The sequence below is a fragment of the Bombus affinis genome, chromosome 18 (assembly GCF_024516045.1).
Source record: "Bombus affinis isolate iyBomAffi1 chromosome 18, iyBomAffi1.2, whole genome shotgun sequence".
NCBI classification, from domain to species: Eukaryota; Metazoa; Arthropoda; class Insecta; order Hymenoptera; family Apidae; genus Bombus; species Bombus affinis.
The window spans coordinates 4,633,176-4,652,063 of NC_066361.1; the positions used below are offsets into that span (position 1 = coordinate 4,633,176).

Here is an 18,888-nt window from a genome sequence, read left to right on the forward strand (position 1 = left end):
ATGTATATAAATCATATAAAATAATAGAACAATTGGATATCTGTAAAATATTATAAGTAATTTTGTTTTATATGAAATATTTTTTTCTCCTTTCAGAATGATGACATAACAATTGGAGCTCGTGATGGATCAGCCCATGTTTTAAGGTGTTTGAAAGTATGGTATGATTTACCATCGGATGTATTCTTTGTTGCCATCAATTTAATGGACCGTTTTTTAACAAAAATGAAAGCAAGACCAAAATATATGGCATGTATCAGTGTATCTGCTTTTCACATAGCTACTGTTCAGTTAGCACAGTCACTGGATGCTGACCACTTAGTCTCAATTTCTCAGTGCAAATGCACTGGAGGTGATCTTAAACGTATGTCAGAAGTAATACGGAATAAGTTAGAATGGGCACCTGGTACTCAACCTGTTACATCTTTAACTTTTCTTCGTTTATTCAATGCAATGTTTCTTGCAATCGCATCACAACTAGGGCTAGGAGACATGTATACCAGTATTGTAACGGTAATTATTTTTATTTATGTAAAAATAGAAGACTTGGTTATATTAATATAATGATATATCAATTTCATTGCTTTATTTTAGGAATCTGAGCTTCTACTTAGGTTAGAAATGGTTGCATGTGATGGTAATTGTGCAAGTTTGAAGTCGTCGGAAGTAGCACTTGTTCTACTCTGCACATACTTAGATGGTGCAGTGAACCGATTAGATACTAATACAGATATTCCCATATCTACTACTGCTATTCCTAGTTCCTCTACTATCAATACATCTGTAACATCAAGGCATCAAATGCTCAGACTTTTGGACTTTGCTATAGAACTTCAGAAAATATGTAAGGTAACGTTATAATAATTTAGTGAATTTTAAATCTTGTAAATATAACAGGTAAAACAATAAATGATTGGTATATTGCGTTTGTAGATTTCAGATACAAGCTTCTTTTCTACACATGAAGCTGTGGGTGCTGTATTGAGCAAATATAATGCTCAGGAGCAAACCCCTCACAGGCAAAGACTGATATGGAGATTATCTTCTCGTACAGCACGTCTTTTACGTCCAACTGACAAATTTACTTCTGTATTACCTGTTATCGCCGAACACACTCCGGTTCCTTCGCCGAGTAAAATTAGGTATACTTTCTATGCTCGTATGTTTGCATAACATTAAGTTTAGGAATTAAATTGAATATAAATACTAAGCATTTCGATAATTTGAACAAATATTTTTTATATATATTAATAGATTTACAACTTCCTTTTTGTAGAAAAAATCGTAAGTTCGGTCGACGTCATGGAAATAAGAGGCGTTAAGTGGCAGTATTGAGGCCTTAAAGTGAGTTACTATATTATCATACCAATTATAACTATAAATGTTAGTAAAGTACGCGGAATATATTACAACTATATGTGATGGTGGATTATTTTTAAGGTGCTGAACAGGTGTTTAATATTTATTCAACATACCGAACAAGAGAAGAAATTAGACTTTAGTTTAAAAATAAAAATAAATTTTGTTAAAAGTTAAATAGAAAGTACAAATATTAATGTATTTATGTCGAATAGCAACAATTTGAAGTACCTCTTTTTATGTCAAAATTTGATTTTCCATATATGAAATGTATTGAAAGACACACACACATACACACACACATATATATATTTTCTACTTGTATCATACATTTTATAAACGAACGAGGAATTTCATTCTCGAATTTATCAGTTATTGCTATTATATGAAATACGTGAGAGCGAGTGCCGTAAAACGAAAATGAACAAGTCATATGGTAGTAACATTAATGTGATATAATGTCCTTTATAATTCGTATATTATGAATAGAATATTATAAATATATGCATACACTTGCAAAACGTTAAAAACACAAAGAAATTAATTATATGTGAGTATAAATATAAAGTTAAAAAATTATTTTAAAAAAGGTAAATTATAAAAGATGAATGAAATTATTTAGGATGATCAAAATGTTTAATAAATTTTAATGCTGAAAATTATGCAAAATTTAAATTACTCTTTAATGTTTTGTTGCGAGATTGTATTTATGTATCTAAGAAGCATACGAATGAATGTAAATAAGACATTTTTTATTAAATGAGTTTCGAATATCTTCGTTAAGAAAAAGAAACGTAACTATGTATTTACATTAAATGATTTAACCTTTTGTGATCAAATTGTGATCTTTACATCTCTTATCACACATTTCTTTCAGTGGATATATTATTTCGATGTTAATAATTAATTATTAATCTTGTTATATGTTAATTGGCTATCGATATTTAATAAATTGCAATTAAAAGAATCTTAAAAAGGAACAATTGCCTTCAATATATGTATGTAGGTCATACTTAATTTAAAAATTAAATAATGTTTTTGTACAAAATTCTTAGACAGTATTTCAAGAATATTATGTATATATTACATGTTGTGAATAAATACAATTAAGAGCACAAAAGGTTAGTAACAATTTTGAAAGCTTTGAGTGAACATTTTTGAAAATCAACAGAAAAAATATTAGCTGTGAAAGTATAATTACATGTAAAATTAATTTAAGATATATAGTATTATAAACTAAGAATAAGAATATTTCAAAGCCACAATTTGTGATAGGATTTTTTACTGACATAGTTTTTAAATGTGGCAAATTACTGAAATCTAACCACAATAGTCTTAAGCATTTAATAATTAAATTTTTCGTCTATAATAATTCATTATCTTGTCTTTTACATTTTGTATCACTCTTATGGCATTAAAATGAATACAGAAAACATAAAATAAACGAAACTTCAAATGAAGTATAAATGACTTATATATTAGTAATATTTCATTCAATTGTTAGATAATAAAACAAAAAATTAGTTCCAGAAAAGTAAAATAATTATGTTTTTATTGCTTAAAAACTACTTTACTCCTTAATTACATATATATAAATGTTATTTATAATGTATCCCACAATATTACAAATTAATGTCATATTTAAAGACAAAAAGATCAATTTTTACTTTATGTATTTATATTTTCAAGTAGTTTATGTTAGCCATAAGTAATATTTATATGCTCTCAAAACTTTCATTATTAAAGTATTTTATGGCAACAAATTATTAGATGTTAAATACTTGAAATATGAGTCTTACATTTTATTATTAATTGTCAGCCAATATCGTTAATACTAAAATTTATCAAAAATAAAAATTCTGGTAAATATATCTTTCTATATTATGTTACCTAAATAAATGTATAATATAAAAAGTTTTTTATAAAATAATCTTTTATAAAATACAATTCTTTTTATCTCATATCGAAAGAATTATATTTAAATATGAGGTTAATAAACATTTAAGAGAAATATTTTATAAACTACTTATTTTTGATATATAATTATTATTATATTTATATATATATAATTATATATATTATATAATTATATATTATTATATAATAATTATATGATATATAATTATTATATAATAATTATTATGAGAAACATAATACAAGATAAATAATGTCATAAATTTATTTGAATAATTTTATGATCCATAGATCACAACTTATTATATTTTTATTAATTATGTTGCTTCAAAATATTAAGGAGTTATTATTCCAGAAAAGACAAATATTTTTATTTTAACTTTAAAAAGTCCGTTATAAAGAAACCTAAAATGTCATATATTATATACATAAAATTCAAATATATCTAAGATTAAAAGATCTTCCTCAAAGTATAATTAAGAAAATAAAATATAAAGTGCGCATGTTTATACTTTGTTTTCAAAGTAACTTCTACGCGATATACTATTTTGAAAATAAAAATATAATTGATAACATACAAGATGATTTTCTCACTAATTTAAGGGTAATGCCGCCAACTACATTACGGTAACAATAGTAACAATGTCGTAGGTATGTGTGACATATTTTGTACCATTTTCATTAGTCATTAGTTAGACACATTATACCGACATCACGTCTTTATATTAAGGCGCAGGCAGTTTGTGTGTGTATGGTGTATGTATCTATAATGAAAACGATAGTGTGATCAAGTAATCAGTAGTAATAACGGTAAGTGGCGCATCTACCTTTGAATTAATTAGGGAATAGTATTACCAAAGAGGGAACGAGTGCTCACATTTATAAGGTTATTCTCAGATTAGTGCTGCCCCCAGTGGCCAGAAGCTAAAGGTGTTCCACGCTATCATATAAAATCTATTTAGTTCCACCACAAATGAGATATACTCGCTGTGATTCTATGCTGCAAGAGCTTATTTCATTGTACGGTTCTACGAAAATGTTCATACTTTTCTATCCGAGCAAAATCGCACAATAATTAATCTCAGTTGCCTTAGAAAGAAAAGTTAATTGTTTATTCTATTCTTTTTAGAAAAAAAAAGAAAATCTTTCCTTCCAAACGACAATGGATCGATAGAATGATACAATGATTTTAATATATTCTTTATATACAATAGCTTTTTTGCTTGTTTACTTTCCTCGCGATAATATTTTGTTATAATAATATGTAATTTCAGTAGTTGATAATATATCTGTTTTGCATGCGTATTCGTTTTTACAAAAACGTTAAAAATACAAATAAAAATTAACTACAAATAAGATTTCACGTTTCTATCCATTTTACTTTCGTTACTGAGTAAAACTTATTAACAATCTAATTAAAATATATATTAAGATTGATAACTTAACACAAAGGTGATTGATAGATTGCTCAGCTGACATTATACCCAGTAACTGCCTTTTGTTTACATGCTGAACATTAAAGGATAATGACACGTGATGGTACGAAAAAAAGACAGGAAAGAAGAAAGAACAATGTGCTAGTGTGCTATGGTGTATCGTATTCGTGTATGTTTACATTGCCCACTAAAGCAGTATATGCCTTAGGCTTTAGACTCTCTGCCTATGTCTTAGCAGCTAGGAGATTGCTGGATATCGCATAGTGGCAAGTACGATCAAGGAAAATTCATAAGCACAATCAATAGAAGTCTTCTGAAGTCAAAGACATCAAGGCAGAGATACCGCAAGAAAGCGTCTTAAGACCAATATTACACACGCTATACATGGCCAACATACCAACAACCAGCAAAATACTGACATTCACGGACGACACGACTGTGCTAGTTAGGCACACTAATCCAGAAACAGCAGTCACATTACTACAAGAGCATACATTACAAAAACAGAAAGATACATTTACATTACGGAAACGGAAACCACCAAATATCCAATTGAATGGCACTCACATAACACAAACAAGGCAAGTTAATACCGAGTACTCCACTTAAACACACAACTTACATGGAAGCAACATTCGAAATCAATTATAGACAAAATACGGATGAAAAGAAGACAAATGTACTGGTTAACTAGTCGAAATTCTAAACACAACATTGAAAATAAATTAAAAATATACAGAACGATAATAAAACCAATTTAGACGTACGGAAAGAAAAAGTTGCTAACGGGAAGCGTCGTTCGTGAGAAAAGCAGATTTCCCGTATCTTCCCGTAGTAGGTACTAGATTTAGGGACTGCTAGGATAGACTGTTTGTCCGTTTGAAGGACCTTAATTAACTAAATCCTAAGATTTAAAGCGGCTCACAGGCTAGCTGAACATGTACTGTGGAGATGCATCGACATCTAATAATCAACTTGCCCGAAGAATAGGGTCTGTGTGTGGTAAGTCACGGGACAGAAACCGTTGGAATGTTTACTGTCGCGCGCCGCTACTACTATTTCTTTTAAGGAGAGCTATAGAATTACTCCATATCTCTGTTAAGTAAAAACGTTCATCACGTGACCGCGGCTACGTTCAGCGATTGGTTGTCGCCTCGAGCCCAAGCTCATTATCACAAATCTCGGACAGTTATAATCGAGTTAAATTATAGAGACTAAAATATTGGGGATTTTCCGAAAAATTCCAAAGGGAAGGCCCCATTGTCCCTTTCATCTCCGACATATATAACTGCAAATTATATGTAATTAATACTCATAGATTTAAGCCTATAAGACAACAGCGTCAAATCTTCTATCATAGGTTCTGTATAAAATAAACCTACATTGATAACGATTGTTACATTAATGATAAGATAAATTTTAGAATGTATGCAGATTCGGAAACTACGATCGCCAGAAAATGGGGGAAGTTGGCTGACCAATTCCTTATTCATACTGCAACAAACACCCTAATCTATTTCTCTTCCTGAATCATCCCAAACTTCGATTCTTTTTTGTTGTCATTCCTCCCTGACAGTTGTTCTGGCCATATTACTCATCCTCATCACTAGGTTCTAACCACTTCTCCATAATAGACAAAGAGAATTTTGCAATCGCTACTAGCGCACAGTTAGCCGTTACGAATAAAGCCTCTAGCTTTTCAGCGCCTGTTGTCAAATTTCCACCATCCGGAATTCAACAATATTGTCTCAAGGCGATACAGATCTTGAAAGAAAAGTAGCTACCGTGTCACATTACTCACGTCATTGGCTTATGGGGTATCATCCAAGTAGTTAAGGGGATAAAGCATGAACAGATCAATATTGGAAGATAGTTATAGCAAAATACTATTTGCTGGTTGGTTTTCAAAATGTTTTTGCCCATAGCATTTACATACTAATTAGTTAAGTCTAAGTATATTAAATTTTATATCATTTGATAGTACATACTTTTAGACGACTGTGGACTCGTTGGGACTCAACTGCAGTAAAAAAATATTTTCTGACTGAAATTATCTATGTATTTACAAGAAAACGCAAAGTTTTGAACGCTCGGAGTGAACGCCTGAACTTCGGCATCTCTATCTTCCACACGGATCGAACACTAACCATAGAAACACCAACGACGTCACAAAAATAAAGGAACTGCTCAAGCAATCCATCAAAAACACTGAAATGCTAACAAAAATGATAAATGAGACAAAATACTCAAACAACAAACACAACAAGTTACAGTGAAGCTACAACGACTTACAAACACGTTAAGTAAAAATTAGAAATGGACACGCTGAAAGTAGCAGCTTGGAACTCCAGTGATCTACAACAACGGGCCCTCGAAATTAAAGCATTTCTGTATAACAATAATATTGATATATTACTTGTTTCAGAAACACATTTCACTGCAAAAAATTACATGAAAATACCATATTACACTATCTATGATACGAAACACCCCTCAAGAAAAGCATACGAGGGGGCCAATATTTTTCAACATTGAAAATAAATTAAAAATATACAAAACGATAATAAAACCAATTTAGACGTACGGAATAGCACTATAAGGGACAACAGCAATGAACCACATAAATAAACTGGAGTGAAAATACAAGTGAAAATACTCAGAACAATAGCCCCATGGTACCAACGGTCAAAGAAGAAATCGGCAGGTACGCAGAAAAATACAAGGAAAGAAAGGCAACACATCCAAACCAGCTGGCTGCTGAAACGTGCAAAACCCATACAAAAAGAAGACTAAAAAGAAAACATCCTACTGACCTGGCTAAAGAAATAAAATAGATAAACTGGAAGATAATATCCCGCTGGGGGTAGCCATCCACATGTTATTTAGTAATAAAGTTAGAAAAATTTACCAAATGTCCAGCTGGACAAATTGTGAAGCACAAATTTAAAAAAAATTCTCTATCTTCTGCTATTAATTTCTGTGAAGAAGATTCCTATTCCGAGTCACTGTAATAGCCGCTCTGATCACTGCGTCCTTTTCGAATTTTCACGATGCATTGAGAATCGGTATTTCACATATTAAACACTCACACTATTAGAACTTCACTAGAGGTTTGCATACGAGTCGCAGGGATCAAGTCAGGAGAACCGTTGATGCGTCAAATTTTTGTAAATACAAATAATCGTGTTACGTGGCTACTCCTCGCCAAACTTTCCTTTACACGAGAATATTCATCCCCTCAAATACGTTTCCGTTTTGGCGTACGTCCGGCAGCGATTTTCAAGTTTATTTACATTTTGATTACAGATTCATCTGAGCGAGTCTTCTTCTCGCGCCCATTGTAATGTATGAACTATATTTGTGTCACACTAGATCATCGTTCATTTGTATATATGCTTCGTGCGTGTAAATATCAAACTGTCACATATAATAAAATGACGGTACTTGGCCGAATTGAGCACATTGTAATGAATTCTCTCGGAATCGGAAATCAACTCCCCTTTTGCAATTAGTATTTGACGAAGTAATTCCATCCGTCTTACGCATACAAACACATACGAAACGCAAAGAAATACCTTTCTCGATGTTTTTTTCAGCCGGAAAAACACGTTGTTGTAATTCCACATCTGATATGTAAGCGAATTTCAAGGAAATATAATCTACTATTTGTATAAACATATCCCGATTTATTCGAGACCCCACGTGTACTCAGAATGGTAGAAAACGCACAGAACAGTCGACTCCGTCCGTCCTTGTTGACGATTCTATGAAGAATACTCGAATACCTTCGGCGTTGTAGTCGCAAAACCCTTGAAGTCTGCTAGCCCGTGAAACAGCAAGGCACATAATTTACGGCACCCTCAGATATCTCAGCTTCCTCTTCCTGGAACCGGGGATGGCGAAAATCAAAACTACGAGTGTTCGAAGCCTCGTGCTTCTGAATAAACTACTGAAATTATTATTAAAATAAAATTTAGGTTTTATTATAACAAAAACATTATCGTAAGGAAAGTAAATTTAATTTTATGTCTAAAACGCTATTTTGCATGGAAAATATATTAAAATCATTGTGTCATTCCACTGATCCATTATCGTTTAAAATCGAAAATTTTCTTTTCATCTCTAAAAAGAGCATAATAGACAGTTAGTTTCTCTTTCTAAGGCAACTAAATTTAATTAGTAGAGAAGAGTATGAACATTTTCGTAGAACCACATAATGAAATGGGCTGTGGTAGCGTGGAACCAAATATATTTCATTTATAATGGAACTAAATAGATTCTTTTATATGATAGCGTGGAACATCTTCTGCACTTGGGCGCTGAGGGCAGCACTAATCTGAGAATAGCCGGAACGATAAGCGTGAGCACTTTCATTTCTGGGATTACCCTATAGAATTCATTCATAACGCACTACTTAAAAGAACATTAAAGATTGCAAAGTTAACGTACATTAATTTTTATAAACAATATAATACTAAGTATGTACGTACTTACATATTTGAATTATATGATTCAATGATCCCTATCTAATATCAGAGATTTCCTTTCTAGTAGTACTAGAGAGTAGTATGTTTATTATATAGTTATATGCTCTTTGTATATCATATGAAATGAATTTTTTGTACAGTTTATACATATTAGATTTTTTAATATTTTAGGTAAACAACTTCAGTTTCGTCTATAAAGATTCCGAAGAAAGCAACATTTTAGTAAAAAATTTATTTTACGCAGTGTTGCGTACATTTCGCACACTTGATTATATTATCCGTACTATGTCTTCGATACAAATTGATGGAAGCTTGGGCGAAGGTGTATGTATTTAAAAATTGTTTATTTTATAAATCGTATAACATTAGATAATTCGAGTGCTTTAATTAGGATTTATAGAAGTATATGTATGTAAAAATTATTGAATGCAGAAATGAAATATGTTATTTTTAATATTCCTAATTAAAATTTAAAAAATGTTTATGTTTAGGGTGGTCAGGTATTAAGAATTGCACTTTGCCTGAGTACATTATATAAAATTCCAATTAAAATTAATAATATACGAGCAGGTCGTCCTAAGCCTGGCCTTGCTGCACAACATTTAAAAGGTATGTTCTTGTTAAAATATAACTTTTGATTATTGTTAATCTTGTTTTTCTTTTGAATTGAACATTATTACAGGAGTAGAACTGTTAAAAGATATGTGTAATGCAGAAGTTTATGGAGCTCATATAGGATCAACAATTTTAGAGTTTAAACCTGGTCAGTTAAACATGGATAAAAAACACACATTCTTTGTAGATACAGGAACTGCTGGCTGTATTTGTTTGTTAGCTCAAGTAGCTTTACCTTGTGCTCTTTTTCTTTTAAGAAAGGATACAGTTACCTTGATTCTTAAAGGTGGCACAAACGTTCCTATGGGACCACATATAGAATATTTTACAGAAATATTCAGACCATTACTTAATAAATTTGGAGCTGATTTTGATTTTAGAGTTATAACAAGGTATACGTTAATGTGATGATACGAATTTAGCTATTTTGTTCTTAATATTTTGCTGCAAACTATAGATATTTATAGATATTAATTTTTTAACAATTTATGTAGGGGTTATTATCCAAAGGGAGGTGGAGAGGTACATTTGTACATTAAACCTGTACATACTTTGAAAGCTATTACTTTAACTGATCCAGGAATTCCACATGAAATAATAGGATGGGCATATGTTGCAGGTGTTGTTCACATTAGGGTATATATCATATAGTTGTATAATTTTAATATTATATTTCTTTGATACATATCTTGTTTGTTTTAAAGGAAGCACATAAAATGGCAAATGATGTAAAATCAGTTTTAACAAAAGGTTTAAATAAATCTAATATTCCATTGCCACCTATAAATATCGAAGTTTATAAAGAGGATAGATCTGTAACTATTGGTAATGGGTCTGGCATCAAGTAAGATTTAGATACAGCCAAAAATTATGAATTTTATACATTATATTTTTAATTAAATATGAACGATATCATCAGTGTAATGTGCGCTACGACTAGTGGATGTGTTTTTGGTGGGTCAGGACTGGGTTCTGGACGTCAAGAGCAAGTAGCACCAGGTATACAAGCAGCTAATGAAATATTGAACACAATTTTAGCAGGATCCTGTGTTGACGAACATGCACAAGATCAAGTATGTATATTTTTATAAAATAATTAAAAATAATTTGTTATTTTCATCATAAATTATAATTATTTGTATATTTTAGTTAATCATTTTGATGGCTTTAGCTAAGGGTACTTCTAAAATTAATCTCGGAAGTAAAAAACTTACTTGTCACACTGAAACAGCTATAAAAGTGGCAGAATTGGTCTTACAACAGTTTAATCTTCAATTTAAGTTATGCGAAAATAGAAATGATGGAAGTAATAATTCCTATACCTTAGAGTGTGAAGGTTGTGGGTATGAAAATAAAGATATAAAATAAGTAACAATTGTATATTCAGAATAAGTATAATGCAAAATGCATAGTACATGTATTAATTGCGTTCTCTTACTGTGTACCTTATTTATTTTATCAAGAATAATTATAACACATATAACAAAGAACTTATATAACATCTGTTCCTTTTCTTATTTGATTATATCTATTTCTTTTTTGCAATATTTATGTACATATTTTTTTATTCAATCAGTAGATGAATAACTTTATGATGTTTTCTGTTTTATAGAGGAAGCAAAAATATGTTAAAAAGGTATACATCTAATCATAATAAATACTTTAATAAGAATTATCATTCCTGTTTTTGTCTAAAAAATGGTTCTATAGTTCGTAAAAATTCTCTTTCAAACATTTCGTCCGAAAACCGGTCTACGGATGCTCTAAAAAAATAATTTATTTCTGATCATTTGTAAATTTATCTTTCATATTAATCAATATGATTTATTATTAAAAAATAATAACGCAAAAAGTAATAATACCTAGCAACTGTCCTAATGGCTTTTCTATCTTCTGGATGCATGTTGATAATATGTGCCATAATCTTTGCATATTCTTCAGCTTCTGTAGCTAAAAATCCATTTTGAGACCCTGGTTGTGTTTCTATTATATCAGCCCTATAATTATTCATATATTACAATTACATATTAATTTGTGTATTTTTATTTTTATAAAGTAATATTTTTAGCAATAAATTTTATTGACTATATCAACGGTTCTCAGCCAAGTAATATTTTTCTTCAATTCTTCTTTAACTTTAATTTTGCTGGTATATATTTCTGCAAAAGCTGAGGATCCTTTGACTATTACATTACTATATTTTTAATTACACTTTACCTTGGTCCACCAGAACCATGAGCTACTACAATTAATCCAGCTGCCATACATTCAACAATGCTTATACCAAAATGTTCATTCCACATTGTATGTAAACCTATCATTGCTCGTTGAAGTTCCGATAGAAGTTCCGAGTATGGTATGTTTAGTTTAAATTCTACATTTTCATCTAATGCAAAATGTTTTGATAAATCCTTCATATCTTTCATGCGTACTTCATCTTCAAAATTTCGACAAGAACCAATAAGAATTAAACGAATCTGGCAAGATCATGTAATATTACAATAATAGCTGCTAATATGAAACCTTTTATTATTTATATCATTATATTATATTAATCTTACTTTTTCCCAAATTTCTTCTTTAACGATTGATCTAAGTTCATACATGGCTCTCAACATTAATGGATGATTCTTTTCTGGTCTAAATTGTGCGACTGATATTATACGAATATTATTACATTTTTCATCATCATTGAGAAGTGGCAGTGATGTTAAGTGCTTTACATTGCAAGGTGGATAAATTTTATGAGTTTTCAATGGACATTTCCAAATTGTATTAATATGTTCTTCGGTCCATGAGGAATTAACCATTACAATTTCTGCCCTACTGCCAACCCAACCATATATCTGAAGTAATTGTTGTAAATTATATCGTCAAAGCATAATTAATTAATAATCTTTATATACATACAAGTCCAAATAATTTATAATAAACAAGTTTAGCTGCCGATAAAAATGGATTTCTAGCTATAACTCTTTTATTAGTATGAGAGATAACTCTTTTATAAACATGTTTCAACATATCAGTTGAAATTGTGGGGTAGTGAGTATATGTTGCTACTCGACACCCACCAATATATTTAAATAATGGATATGTAAATGCATAACCCATGGTATCAATGTAAATGTCTAAAACAATATTTTATATGTCATAACTTATGGTATATATAAAACAATTATTAAAATAGATATGAAATAAAATTTTACCTGGTACAAAACTATTTAAAGCTTCAATACCTAACCAAATTGATCCCAAACTCTGTCCTAAAAGTGTAAAATATGGATACATTGAAGGTTCCACCCATTTTCGCCTATGTAAGTATACAAATTTAATTTTATGCTCAATTTTATAATTAAATACTTTTTCTGCCTTATTTAAAATTTGTTCTGGATGTGCATCAAGATCCCCAGTATAAATAACTATGCATACATTAGGGTATCTGATAAAAATAATAATTTAAACATACGATAATTAATTAAAGTTATGGTAAATAACATAATTATTATTTAATTTATTAATTTATTTAAAATAGTTATACCTGGTTTGTATAGCACTTATAGCAGCCCAAAGTACTCTTTCACCTCCTCCACCTGAATTACAATACGGATGAAAGAAACCTACAACCGTTTCCTTGTGTGATCTTTCCATTCGACTTTTGGAATATCGCTTTCTCCATGTTATTAATAAAATAGGTAAAATAATAAATATACATAATATTTTACATATGACTATTACTAGCAACATATTTAATACCATACGCATCCTGAAAGAATACAAAATTGTTAGACATATACATAACATTTGCTAGAAAAGATTTTAAACTAAAATATAATATTCTCACAAGGAAGAGGAACAAATCTTACATGAGAAAATAAAAATTCATTTTTTGTTTTTTAAAACACTAACATTTAGCGAATTGACTTGCCACGTGCTTTTTTACAATGTTTTATGTCAATTAATGTAACAAAATATTTTCAACCAAACCATCGATTAATTTGATCACACACATCTTAATTTACTAACAATTATTTATTTGCAACATACGAATTTCTAATTTTATTTTTTAATTTACATCGATTTTGTCTCTACTTTTAATTATAGGCTAGACTAATAGCTGTTAAGAGTAGACGACATTTGAATTCAATATTATTCGCAGGTGTTACGTTAAATTTAGTAGAATATCATCTAAAAGCATAAGAGTTTTAATATTCATTCTGCATATATATTAAAGGTTCTTTACAATAATAAATAATTTTTATTACTATTATATGAAATATATAATTATACAAAAATTTAGTTTTTTAAATTAAACACAGACTTCATTTCGAATTTTTAATTATGTCGCTTAAATTCTATTTTACCACTTTTATTTTATAGCTTTATATAAAAGAAAGAAATGAAATTAAAAAATAAAATTAATTGAATCTTTTTTTAATCAGAGAGGAAATTTCCTTTCTGTTTTAATCTTTAATCTAGGTGTCAATTTCAATTCATATATCTCTGAGACTAACCAAACCCTTTTCAAATCTCATTGGTGGAAGTTCGCCATGGATATAGAAATATGTTGTTGTATATTGTAGAGGAGTGCGTAAACAAGTTGAAAAAGCCGAAAAATATAGGAATAGAAAAAGATCGCTGCAAAAAGCCTCCTGTATTCTTGCTTATAATAATGCAAGCACATTCGTACAGTATGTAACCTATGTACGCAAGTGTAACATCGATCAACAAGCGGCGTCAGTGAGCTTACCTGATTAGACAAAGAGAGAAGGGAGATCAATTCAAGGTTCTGTTTCTATTCCCATATCACACTCATTTACGCGGTAACATATGACCAGCTTGTATATATAGACGTATATGTAAATATTCAAATGCATTCGATGAAACATCAAACGAAATGCGTAAAGCAACAACTATATATATATATATTTCATTTATATCAGCTTGTATGTATATATATACGTATTTTCACCACATTGCTAAAAGCAGAGGAAATCCGCCATATTTTCCTGTGCTTCCAATATTCTCTGAGTGAAACTACATTGGACAAGCAGTTTTTGTTTCATTCGTAGCAAAATTACGTGATTAGAACTGTTCAACGGTACATTAACAATCCATTTTAATATTGTTTCTTTATGTAACTCGTGCATTATTCATGTCCTTTTTTAAGCTTAGAAATGCGTCGTTCACCGCGAGTGCATTCTACGTGTTATGATTTGTTTATTGATTACGACGCATTCATAATGTTTACTTACTGAAAACGTCTTTCGATCTAAGTCATATTGTCATTTATTTGAAATCTAATTGATTTATTTAATTTGTGTATTAAAAAGCTATCAAATTCAATTGATCGCTGTACGATATTTTTTTCTGAAGAAAAAAGAGTTCCAATTTGTACCAAAATAGATTAGCTTGTAAATACATGGATTATTTTAGGAAACTGTACGAATCAAAATGTATGTTATTTAGAAAAATTCATTTTACGTTATAATTTCTGTATACTTTATGATGAAAATATTAATTTGTATATTTATTTTAATATCATTGTGTATTTAATTTCAGACATGATTTCACATTATATTTGGTACATTATACATGGGTCAAATTAAGCAAGAATTTGTGAAAGTATCATTTCTTGTGCAAATGTGAACAAGTTTGGAACAAGTTTTCCAAAATGATAGACACATCTATAAATTCTTGTACTAATTCAAATGTTTCGCTTGGAATAGATCAAGCGTGTTTCAGTATTTTGAATTTATATATTAATCCTGTCATCTTCTATGCAATAGCATGGCAAGCTTACACAGTATGTACTCATATATACACAATTTTGAAATTAATTTATATATATCAAACACAATTAGTAATGTCTAAATTATATATAAATTATTAATTTGTAGGGTACTGGTGTCCCATTGGCTACTTTAGAACCAAAAAGTAATACAAGTTTGATAATAAGCACAAAATACCCATTACACATATATTATCAAACTGTTGAACCACATAAAAATTATGAATATTGTCAGTAAGTATCCTTTCTTCTTATAGGAACAAAAAAAGTGTTACAAGCCATTTTCTCAGAAACCATAGCTGATATTGATTAATTTTTTTTTAATTTCAATGGTACAAGGGGGCTGATTATTTTTAGAGCAAGAGATTTTTCTAAGATGACTGCTAGGGGGTCGATGGAAGTCCCCCTCATTTTTTTTAAATCGAATGCATATTAATTTCTGTTCAGTTGGATAGCTTTTCTGAGATTGCAAAACATTTGCTTAAAGCATTTTTCATTATTCTGCGTAATTAAAGAGTTATAACAAGAAAAAGATCTAAAGGGAGACTATGCAGAGACATCAAAGGATAATTAAAATAGATATATTCTAAGGTACAATTCATTTTATTAAATGTCCAAAGTGGAAACTGTTGACATCTAAACATTTATTTATTTTTTGTATGATATTATTTCGTACATTTAATAATATTGTTGCAGTTATAGATTTACAGGCATTTAGTATTCTTCTCTGTATATCTTCTTTTGTTATAAGTATTGTACTCATAAGTTATAAATGTTTAGAAGTGAACATCATCATTTTAAATGCTACCAGAAAATTTTGTTTCAGAAAAATCTTTTGTACCATAAATAAACAGTCCCCTTGTATTGTGATATTAAAAAAAAATTAATTTACCAAATTGATTTACCATCTGCTATGGTTTTTAAGAAAATAGGTTGTAACACTTTATCTGTATATATCTGATATGCACTTTCATCCAACTATGTATTTATTTCCAACCATTTTTGTAGCACAACTTACACCTTCAAGGAATATGGTAGTTATGGATGGAATATATCAAATGCTAATATATGTCCTAATATTTATGTAATACATGAACCAACAAATAGCTACTTTCGTAAGTAATATTTAATAATACATTTCCATAATTGTGGTTTATCATAAAATACTAACAACTCTAATACTAACAAATTTCTTTTACAGCAATTTTGACAGCATTTATGATATATATGTTATTAGCAGTCACATGGACAACATCTAAAGTTATTATACGAGTAATAAGAGGAAAATTGTCCCCCAATAATGTATATGATGTAGGTATAGTTTGATATATTATTGTACATTTCATTCCATTTTATTTAATTTAATATTATTCTAGGATTTGAATAGACTTCAAGAAGAGAATACAACACATCCAGTAATTAGAGTTACGAAATTCAGCAGTAGAATACAATCAGTAGACGCCTTTAGAGGGTATTTTCATATTTTTGTTTGTTCCTCGCGTATTTGCCATTTTAGATATCATATTACTTATATTATTACAGAATTACAATATTATTGATGATATTTGTCAATAATGGAGGAGGAAAGTACGTTTTCTTCAATCATAGTGCATGGTTTGGACTTTCCGTAGCCGATTTAATACTTCCTTGGTAAGTAATTATATATATTATGTTTAATCTTCCAAAAAGTACAATAAATAACTTGTAGGTTTGCATGGATTATGGGTATGTCGATAACAATCTCAAAACGGGCAGAACTTCGTTTAACAACATCACGCGTGAAAATAACGTTATGTTGTCTTCGACGATCAGCAATATTGATTCTTCTCGGATTAATGTTAAATTCAATTGATAGTAAATCTTTAAACGATCTTCGTTTTCCTGGTGTTCTTCAGTTACTATCTGTGTCGTATTTCGTATGCGCCATATTGGAAACAATCTTCATGAAACCTCATTCTCAGGTTTGAATATAATCATTTTTGTTAAATATAGTTTTTACATTTATCTAATTGGTATCTACAAAAATTACTCATTAGGATATCTTACTCCAGTTCGGCCGTTTCGCCATATTCCGAGACATCTTAGATAGCTGGCCTCAATGGTTAATTATGGCAGGCATTATGACTACGCACACATTAATTACATTCTTCCTCCATATACCGAATTGTCCGACGGGTTACTTTGGACCAGGTGGAAAATATCATTATCGTGGAAAGTACATGAATTGCACCGCTGGCGCAGCTGGCTACATAGATAGATTGATCTTTGGAAATCATACATATTCTAAAATAACAGACTCTATTTATGGTCAAATCTTACGTTATGACCCTGAAGGTATATTGTTTATATATGTCTATAAAAAAATTGTTTGTATATAATTTAATATCCATGAAGACAATTAAATTGCAGGACTGATGAACACTATATCGGCTATATTTATTGTTTATTTGGGAGTTCATGCTGGCAAAATTTTATTGCTGTATTATCAGGGTAATGCCAGGCTGATTAGGTGGTTCTTATGGGCAGTATTTACAGTGAGTTGACAGAAATAAATTTTTTCGAAAGGCAAAGTAATTCCCACTAACAAAAAATATTATTTTCTAGGGTATTATTGCTGGAATTTTATGCAATTTCGAAAGCGAAGGAGGAGTGATTCCAGTTAGCAAAAGAATGATGACATTATCGTACGTTCTGACTTGTTCTAGTTTTGCTTTTTTGTTGTATGCACTTTTATACTTTCTTATTGACTATAAACAATTCTGGAGTGGAGCTCCTTTTATTTATGCTGGTATGTATTAATGCAAAAAGAAACTGTTATATAAATAAATATTCTTTTTTTATATGAAACTATATAATTATTGTTTTTCATAGGGATAAATCCAATTTTTCTGTACGTTGGTCACGTTTTGACAAAAGATTTATTCCCATGGGCATGGAATATCGCTCATCCTACCCATGGTTCTCTTCTGACTATGAATTTATGGACAACAACTTTATGGGCAATAATTGCATATCTTCTTTATAGGAAAGATATTATCATAACTATTTAAAAGTATATCTATTAGCGTAATAATATTTACCATAGCCTTAACATAAATGAAATATTTTTTTTTGTGCTATAAGACTTTCTTTCTTTTTTACGTTTGATAGAACAAAAAAGAAATGTTAGATAACTGTATTATAGGCAAAGAAATATAATAATGCAAGAAAAGAATTAATAACACATTTATATTTGAGAACATTGTTAACATTGATTAATAAATATTAGGGAAAAAGGTAATTATTCTAG

The 18,888-nt window shown here is 29.8% G+C and overlaps 4 protein-coding genes and 1 long non-coding RNA gene across 16 annotated transcripts in view; 3 read left to right on the top strand and 2 right to left on the bottom strand.

Annotated features, from left to right (window-relative positions):
• LOC126926553 (cyclin G) overlaps positions 1–18,888 on the top strand; it is a 46,735-nt gene that overhangs the window by 3,037 nt on the left and 24,810 nt on the right. For both annotated transcript variants that reach the window (XM_050742921.1, XM_050742922.1), the window contains exons 3-6: positions 97–513; positions 595–849; positions 934–1,142; positions 1,277–1,347. In XM_050742921.1, coding sequence (XP_050598878.1) covers positions 97–513; positions 595–849; positions 934–1,142; positions 1,277–1,322 — 927 coding nt within the window. In that variant the 3' untranslated portion in view covers positions 1,323–1,347. The remainder of the gene's footprint in view (positions 1–96; positions 514–594; positions 850–933; positions 1,143–1,276; positions 1,348–18,888) is intronic.
• Positions 3,948–11,235, top strand: LOC126926548 (RNA 3'-terminal phosphate cyclase). 4 transcript variants are annotated; one of them, XM_050742898.1, is made up of 9 exons: positions 4,232–4,293; positions 9,003–9,069; positions 9,368–9,520; positions 9,688–9,805; positions 9,879–10,203; positions 10,306–10,447; positions 10,516–10,655; positions 10,731–10,884; positions 10,961–11,235. In XM_050742898.1, the coding sequence occupies exons 1-9, from the start codon at positions 4,247–4,249 to the stop codon at positions 11,177–11,179; spliced, it is 1,365 nt and encodes a 454-aa protein (XP_050598855.1). In that variant the 5' UTR covers positions 4,232–4,246; the 3' UTR covers positions 11,180–11,235. The 4 variants fall into 4 exon arrangements, with proteins under 4 accessions (XP_050598858.1, XP_050598855.1, XP_050598859.1 ...); XM_050742901.1 differs by lacking the exons at positions 4,232–4,293; positions 9,003–9,069 and adding an exon at positions 3,948–4,083; XM_050742902.1 differs by lacking the exon at positions 4,232–4,293 and having other exon boundaries at positions 9,039–9,187.
• Positions 8,676–9,398, bottom strand: LOC126926573 (uncharacterized). The gene is made up of 2 exons (XR_007714684.1): positions 9,204–9,398; positions 8,676–9,096 (listed from the first exon to the last, which is right to left on the bottom strand). It is a non-coding gene; the product is annotated as an uncharacterized LOC126926573 (long non-coding RNA).
• LOC126926546 (GDP-Man:Man(3)GlcNAc(2)-PP-Dol alpha-1,2-mannosyltransferase) lies at positions 11,177–14,707 on the bottom strand. Of its 4 annotated transcripts, none has more exons than XM_050742897.1 (8): positions 14,559–14,707; positions 13,350–13,574; positions 13,018–13,250; positions 12,722–12,939; positions 12,373–12,657; positions 12,029–12,288; positions 11,674–11,808; positions 11,177–11,574 (listed from the first exon to the last, which is right to left on the bottom strand). In XM_050742897.1, the coding sequence occupies exons 2-8, from the start codon at positions 13,571–13,573 to the stop codon at positions 11,487–11,489; spliced, it is 1,443 nt and encodes a 480-aa protein (XP_050598854.1). In that variant the 5' UTR covers position 13,574; positions 14,559–14,707; the 3' UTR covers positions 11,177–11,486. The 4 variants fall into 4 exon arrangements, with proteins under 4 accessions (XP_050598854.1, XP_050598853.1, XP_050598852.1 ...); XM_050742896.1 differs by lacking the exon at positions 14,559–14,707 and adding an exon at positions 14,323–14,471; XM_050742895.1 differs by lacking the exon at positions 14,559–14,707 and adding an exon at positions 13,718–13,840.
• Positions 14,446–18,879, top strand: LOC126926544 (heparan-alpha-glucosaminide N-acetyltransferase-like). 5 transcript variants are annotated; one of them, XM_050742890.1, is made up of 12 exons: positions 14,446–14,594; positions 15,371–15,614; positions 15,709–15,833; positions 16,608–16,714; positions 16,801–16,910; positions 16,976–17,070; positions 17,142–17,249; positions 17,308–17,560; positions 17,636–17,933; positions 18,009–18,133; positions 18,204–18,387; positions 18,471–18,879. In XM_050742890.1, the coding sequence occupies exons 2-12, from the start codon at positions 15,483–15,485 to the stop codon at positions 18,647–18,649; spliced, it is 1,716 nt and encodes a 571-aa protein (XP_050598847.1). In that variant the 5' UTR covers positions 14,446–14,594; positions 15,371–15,482; the 3' UTR covers positions 18,650–18,879. The 5 variants fall into 5 exon arrangements, with proteins under 5 accessions (XP_050598847.1, XP_050598848.1, XP_050598849.1 ...); XM_050742891.1 differs by lacking the exon at positions 14,446–14,594 and adding an exon at positions 14,613–14,754; XM_050742892.1 differs by lacking the exon at positions 14,446–14,594 and adding an exon at positions 14,765–14,909 and having other exon boundaries at positions 17,651–17,933.

Coding starts and splice junctions, on each gene's coding strand:
- LOC126926544 (XM_050742890.1), top strand. CDS start 15,483: ATGATAGACACATCTATAAATTCTTGTACTAATTCAAATGTTTCGCTT. Junction 15,615..15,708: donor TAGCATGGCAAGCTTACACA/GTATGTACTCAT, acceptor ATTAATTTGTAG/GGTACTGGTGTCCCATTGGC. Junction 15,834..16,607: donor AAAAATTATGAATATTGTCA/GTAAGTATCCTT, acceptor CCATTTTTGTAG/CACAACTTACACCTTCAAGG.
- LOC126926546 (XM_050742894.1), bottom strand. CDS start 13,694: ATGAATTTTTATTTTCTCAT. Junction 12,658..12,721: donor ATTATAAATTATTTGGACTT/GTATGTATATAA, acceptor CAATTACTTCAG/ATATATGGTTGGGTTGGCAG. Junction 11,809..12,028: donor CATGGTTCTGGTGGACCAAG/GTAAAGTGTAAT, acceptor GAATAATTATAG/GGCTGATATAATAGAAACAC.
- LOC126926548 (XM_050742898.1), top strand. CDS start 4,247: ATGAGATATACTCGCTGTGATTCTATGCTGCAAGAGCTTATTTCATT. Junction 9,806..9,878: donor TGCTGCACAACATTTAAAAG/GTATGTTCTTGT, acceptor ACATTATTACAG/GAGTAGAACTGTTAAAAGAT. Junction 10,448..10,515: donor CAGGTGTTGTTCACATTAGG/GTATATATCATA, acceptor TTTGTTTTAAAG/GAAGCACATAAAATGGCAAA.